The sequence below is a fragment of the Peromyscus californicus genome, unplaced genomic scaffold (assembly GCF_007827085.1).
Source record: "Peromyscus californicus insignis strain IS unplaced genomic scaffold, ASM782708v3 Scaffold_17__1_contigs__length_78620276, whole genome shotgun sequence".
In the NCBI taxonomy this organism is placed as follows: domain Eukaryota; kingdom Metazoa; phylum Chordata; class Mammalia; order Rodentia; family Cricetidae; genus Peromyscus; species Peromyscus californicus.
Window position 1 is genome coordinate 52498696 of NW_026294469.1, and position 6000 is coordinate 52504695.

Here is a 6000-nt window from a genome sequence, read left to right on the forward strand (position 1 = left end):
GTGCGTGCGTGCGTGCGTGCGTGCGTGTGTGTGTGTGTGTGTGTGTGTGTGTGTGTGTGTTATGTGTGCATGCAGTATGCACGTGAGTGCATGGTGTTTAAATGTGATATGTGTGTGTAGTATGTACATATAGTGTGCACATGAGTACAGGGTGCTTGCTTAAGAGTGCATATAATATGTGTGTGCACATTGTGCACATACATGCATAGTGTATAAGTGTGTGTATATATCAGTTTGTACAATTTGCATATGAGTGCCAGGTGTTTAAATGTGCATGTGATTGTGTGTGCATGTGTGGTTTGTGTGCATACATTGTGCGTGTGTATGTAGGGTATATGAGTGAGTTGGGAGGTTCAAAGGTTTATCAAAATGTGACAGTGATTATCACAAGGAAGTAAGATTTCGAGATTTTTTTTCTTTTTTATACTTTTATTTAAAATATCATATTTATAATAGTCTAATAAGAGAAAATGCTTAATATTGCTAAATTTTGTAATTCTATGTAGCTTTCATTCAAAGTTTAAGTTTCCTTGAGTTTAGCATAATTTATAGGCAGATATCAATGAATTGAAAAAAAAAAACAACATTAACTAGCAGAATGGTTTACTGTTTCAGTGAGAATTGACCTCCACTCTGGAAACTTAGCCAGTCCTCATTTGAAGGCTTGTAGGAAGGATGGTCGTGGAGAGATGGAATCTAATGAGTGTGTGGGTCTTCGTCTCCATACCTCTAACAGTGTGTGCTTTTGAGAACTTGGCAGACCCTGTTTCCAGATGGAAGTCTATTCAGTGGAAGCATTGACCAGGACAGGGATGACTCAGCTTACCGGAACCCAGACCTGGCAATGGCTTTTTCATAAAATTTGCCCGTCTGTGGCACTTCTACAAGACACTCTCATCCTTTAGCTCTCGTTCGTTTCTTGTAGTGGCTACACTGAGACAGATCCAAGCCTACCATATGCCCTTTGCATCTTCAGCCACCAGCAGAAATCAAGCTTCATACATATTTTCATAGCAAATCCATAAGGAATGGAAAATACTTTCTAGCTCTTTATCAACTGAGAAGTCATATTTTTTAAAATACATTACACCTGTTAATACCAGTTAATTTTAACCAACAATTTCCTAGGTCAATGGGATCTGTGTTATAAGAGGACTAATTACATACTCTTAGGTTTTGTAGATGTGATACTAGCAAATCGAGTTCACCATTGTTACTGACATTTTAAACAGTAGGGAGCCTCCATAGGCAGTAAGGCTTAGTTTTTTATCTAGTGTGAATTTTTGTAGGAAAAAGAGGAAAGGAGGCCAGGAAAGAGACCTTGGAAGGATGGCAGGTGAGGTACTGCTTGTCTTGAGCTGAGCTTCAGCAGGAAGAGTTAACGATGACCATACATTTGGTTTAAAATGTGACCTCGAACACTAGTGATTTTTTTCACCTCTTCTGTTGTGTTCGGCACTATTATTAATGCAGGAAAATCAGTAACATTAGTCATCTTAAAAGGGTTATTACTCAAGATGATTTAAATTGTGAAAATGTCAGTGGAGCCTGCACGCACCCTGCTAGAGATGCCATGATTTACGCCCTCTGACACCGTCCTGCTACTGAGAAGGGCTGGGAAAGGAATGGCTTCTAGTTTGCACTGATCCAAATTCAGAGCATGGTATCACAGTAACACAGCTGAAAGGTCCTAAGAGCTGCTAGGACTTCAACCGCTGGTGCAGCTGGGTCATGATAGGCATGTTTTGCCCACATAGCCAGCATGTGATCCATGTAGATGAAGCTTTATTCACCAGAGGAATAGGAAGTGAATATTAGTTTGGAGGAAGAAGATTATTTCCAAGGCTTCTTTCCAGTTTTCAGAATCCTCTCTCTGTGATTTATGATAGCACAAATAATGCATATTGAAGTTGTTTAAGTAATATTTAAAACTTCAAGTAACCTTCAAATTCAGTGGCTCCCAAACCAGCCCACTTCGACAACCACCATTTGGTATTCAACACCTTAATCTAATTACATAGTTGTTCATGATCTATAATTTTTATATTGTTTTCATTTTTGTGAAAGGATTAAGAAAAATCACATTTTTTTAAATTTATTTTAATTTATTTTGCAATACAATTCAGTTCTACATATCAGCCATGGATTGAAAAATCACATTTTTAATCAAACCCAGAAAGTCTCAAAAAAGGCAAAAATAGCGAAGTGGTAAAAAGATGTTGTCAATAAAGCATGAAAAACATATTGTCCTTAGTAGGGTGGCAGAGTGGTGGGGTGCAAGTGCTTCTCCTTTCTCTCTGGAAAATAAGGAGGAGCTGAGGGCTGAGGAGATGCTCAGTGGGGATCCCCAGCACCCACATATATGCTAGGCAGCTGAGGTAGCCCCCCCCCCGAAATCATACTTAGTAGGCAGAGAAAGTGGGGAGGGGATCCCCTGGGCAAGTGGGTTAGCTAGACAAGCTGAATTTATGAGGCCCAGGTACAGGGAGAGATGTTGCCCCAGTATATAAGATGGAGAGTAATTGCAGATGCCTGACATGAACCTCTGACCTCCAACCACGTGCATACACACACATGAAGTACATACATACATACACAGACCGTTTCCAGAGCTTTTAAAAAGGCAGATGGGAGTAATAGTGGTTGGTGATGGCATGGAGCTTAGGACGTGGCCCAGTCAGCTTTCACTCTGTCTACAGCTTGGTTGTACTTCACTTTCCTCAACTAATTATAAAACAAGTATTGTTTAGTTGAACTCTTTTATTAGCAGCCTTAATTTAGCTTCTTTCCTCAAGATCAGTGACCTCTCTGCTGTCAGGTTCTACTCACCAAGTAAAATTTCCCAAGGTTTATGTGTTCACGTCAATGGCATCATCACAATTTGAAATCTACTGAGAGGAGCCATTTAGAGTTAGAATAACTCAAAGCCGCATGTGAATTATCATGCAGGAGGAGAGAGTGGGTGGAAGAAATAAGCCACTCTCTTTGGAAGAAGAAAGAAGGATTCCTAAAGTGTCATGTGTGTCCCCTGTCCCTGCAGATGAACACATCACTCCTGGGAAGCATTGGCATGTTGAACTCAGCACCTCAGCTGCGCTGCATTAAGACCTACCAGGTCCCTCCAGTACAGCCAGCATCCCCTGGCTCCCACAACGCCCTTCGGCTGGCCCGCCTCATCTGGACTTCCAACCGGAATGTTATCCTTATGGCCCACGACGGGAAGGAGCACCGCTTCATGGTCTAACACTGCTGTCTGCTGCCCTGACTGCCTGTTAATTCTATATTGTCTAAGCCGATGCTGCTCTGTCCTTACTCAGACTGGACTTTTGTATGCTACCTGTGCCCTCCTCAATGCCATCCAGGGGCATGGCCAGGTCTGTGTCACTTGTGCATGCTTCTTGGGGGCAGACTCCACACGGGTAGCCTATCGATTTAAAGGCACACACACCACTCAACAGGATGTGGCTATTCTGTCACTAGGTGGGTTTTCCCTGCAGAGATAGGAGGGGAGAGCTGGTGGTTCCTGGAGATGCTCTTGTTGCTTGATGTAACAAACGCCTGAAAATCAATAACCACTGTGATTGCATCCCAGCCCTGATCCTCATTGTCAGCCCTGGAAGCTCAGCCCTGACCTGGATTCTGGGGCAATGCGGAGTCCTCATTATTGAAATTACTTCCCTTTGAATTTCCCAAACTTACTGTTGTTTACCAAACCTCTTCCATGTTTACATTGAGTTTTTCCTACTAGCAGTTGATAGGCAGTTACTCGATTCCATTTCCTGGAATTCGGCCACTACCTTCTCAGTAACACCCATCCCTATTTGAGATTAATGAGAAAATATGAAGATGCAATGTATTTTTTTCTTTTAGAAAATAGCTTTCCAGATAACTAGCTTTCTAAAATGCTCATTTCCTGCTTAAATGTTAGCGTATTTCATAGTTTCAAATATGGACCATCCCTACTCACCATGTGGCACCATCACTGACCTTCTAAGGGGACCCTCAACCAAGAACCAAGTTTGGAAGCATAGCATATTTGTTCAGTGGCGAGAGTCGCCTATGTGTCACTGTAGATTCCTCTGTTCAGAAAGGGCCTCCTCCTCCTCCTCCTCAGGAACGTCACAACCTGCAGTTCTCCTGTGTATGGCAAGATCCCTTACAAGTGGCTATTTCAACCTAGCTTTCCAAATCCTGACCAGTGAAAGAACATGAGGAAAGCATTTCCTTTAAGCAAACACCCTATAATCTAATAACCATGTAGACACATTGTTCAGAGTGTACAGAAAAAACTCAAAGACTGCCAGTTTATCTGAATCGACACTACAGTGAAAATGTTCACTGTGCTTCAACACAAGCTCTAACTCCACTTTCTTCTTGTGTGGAATTATGTTGGTCTTATTGTAATAGAAGACAAAACCCATAGTGCAGTATTTTGTATGAGTTGTTCCTAAAAATTTGATATATATTAGCAGCAGGGGGTTGATTTGTTTGTTGGTTGATTGGTTAGTTACACAAGATTGTTTATTAAATGCAAAAATAGGAAAGGAGTTAGTTATTGCATTCAGAGAAAATATGTAATACTAACAGAGGAACTAAAATGATAATGAGAGCATTTAGTCTTAAACTCATAGATTGTCATTGTGTGTGTCATATATAGAAAAGTAGGATCAAGGTCTGTGAATAAATACATAGTTTACAGTACTTCAAAGAATGTGTGAAGAAGCTAACATCCTCAGAATGCCTTGCCTACCCACGTATGTTATTTTCATTGGTGGCAGCTCTATACTGTCCCTTGGTTTTCCATGTTGGGGCTCTTTCAAACGTGAATTTATTCCACATGCATGTATATTGTATTTATAATGATTATATATGTAGCTTCTAGGAAGGATATCAAGAACTGTGCAGTGCAGACTTTGATGAACAAGCTGATATATTTGATGGAGATGGGGAATTATGCAGCAGGCTCAAGAGACTGCTGTCTGCCGAGCACAGGTTTCCTTGGGGAACTTTAGAGGGAGGAGGAGTTAAACCATTTGGAATGACAGGACAAACACACACCTTAGACGTTTTTTGAAGCAAAGTGTTCCATGCCTTAGTAAAGTGATGCAGGGCTGGAAAGCATCCACGGGTGGTACCTATCATAAAGATGGGTACAAAGCAGTGAGGGTACCGGGACAGATCTCTGCTCTTAGGTCCGAGCCAGTCCTTCCACGCCCTGTCAGAAGGGCACAAGGACTGTAAAACTCTGTGCATATAAAACTTCATGCTAGAAGAATCGCTAACATTCTCATTAACACAATGCTGTCCTTGGCTGTTTTGACAACCATAGTTCCCAGCTTCATCTCAGCTTATCTTCTTCAACACTGAGGTAAACTTTGTTTTGTCACTCCAGTGTATACCTGTAGTGTTCATTGACTTTGTTGACACAGCTTTTGGACTTGTCCTTATAAGTATAAAGACCTATGTGGCTTCATTGGTAATTACAAGCAAAAGGGCACATGATGTGATACCTGTATGAAAATACTGTCATGTTTGAACTGCATATAGTGAATGAATTAAAATGTCTGTCTCCTAAGACATTTCTAGATGACTCCCTTTAAGAGACTCTATATGTGTTTAAAATTGATGTGTACATACTTGTGTTAAATAAAACTGAATTGTACTGAAGATTGCTTTTATCCTGTTTTTACTGTGGTCCCTCTTAAACATTCTCTGTTGAAACCATATGTTCCTCTAGCCCTCATGTTTCTAGCTTTTCATGTCACTGGAGAGCAAGTTGCAGGAAAGGCAGCTTTGTTCTCCAAGGACCGTAGAGCTGTGGTGAAGGCTCTTACCCACAGTCAGAAGCTTGAGACCAGATGGAGAAACTCAACAGCGCCCTCTGTGGCTTGGGCAGGGCAATTGCACGCGTGTTGCTTTATCTCCAGCCCCACTTGCACCTGAACAGATGGACTTTGCACCAAATTGAACCTTGTCAGACCTCATGACTGGGGTTAGCTG

The 6000-nt window shown here is 41.5% G+C and overlaps 1 protein-coding gene across 2 annotated transcripts in view; it reads left to right on the forward strand.

Annotated features, from left to right (window-relative positions):
* Wdr7 (WD repeat domain 7) overlaps positions 1 to 5667 on the forward strand; it is a 296825-nt gene extending 291158 nt beyond the window's left edge. For both annotated transcript variants that reach the window (XM_052742313.1, XM_052742314.1), the window contains one exon: positions 3041 to 5667. In XM_052742313.1, the coding sequence (XP_052598273.1) occupies positions 3041 to 3244 (204 nt within the window). In that variant the 3' untranslated portion in view covers positions 3245 to 5667. The remainder of the gene's footprint in view (positions 1 to 3040) is intronic.
* Positions 5668 to 6000: the final 333 nt, after the last annotated feature.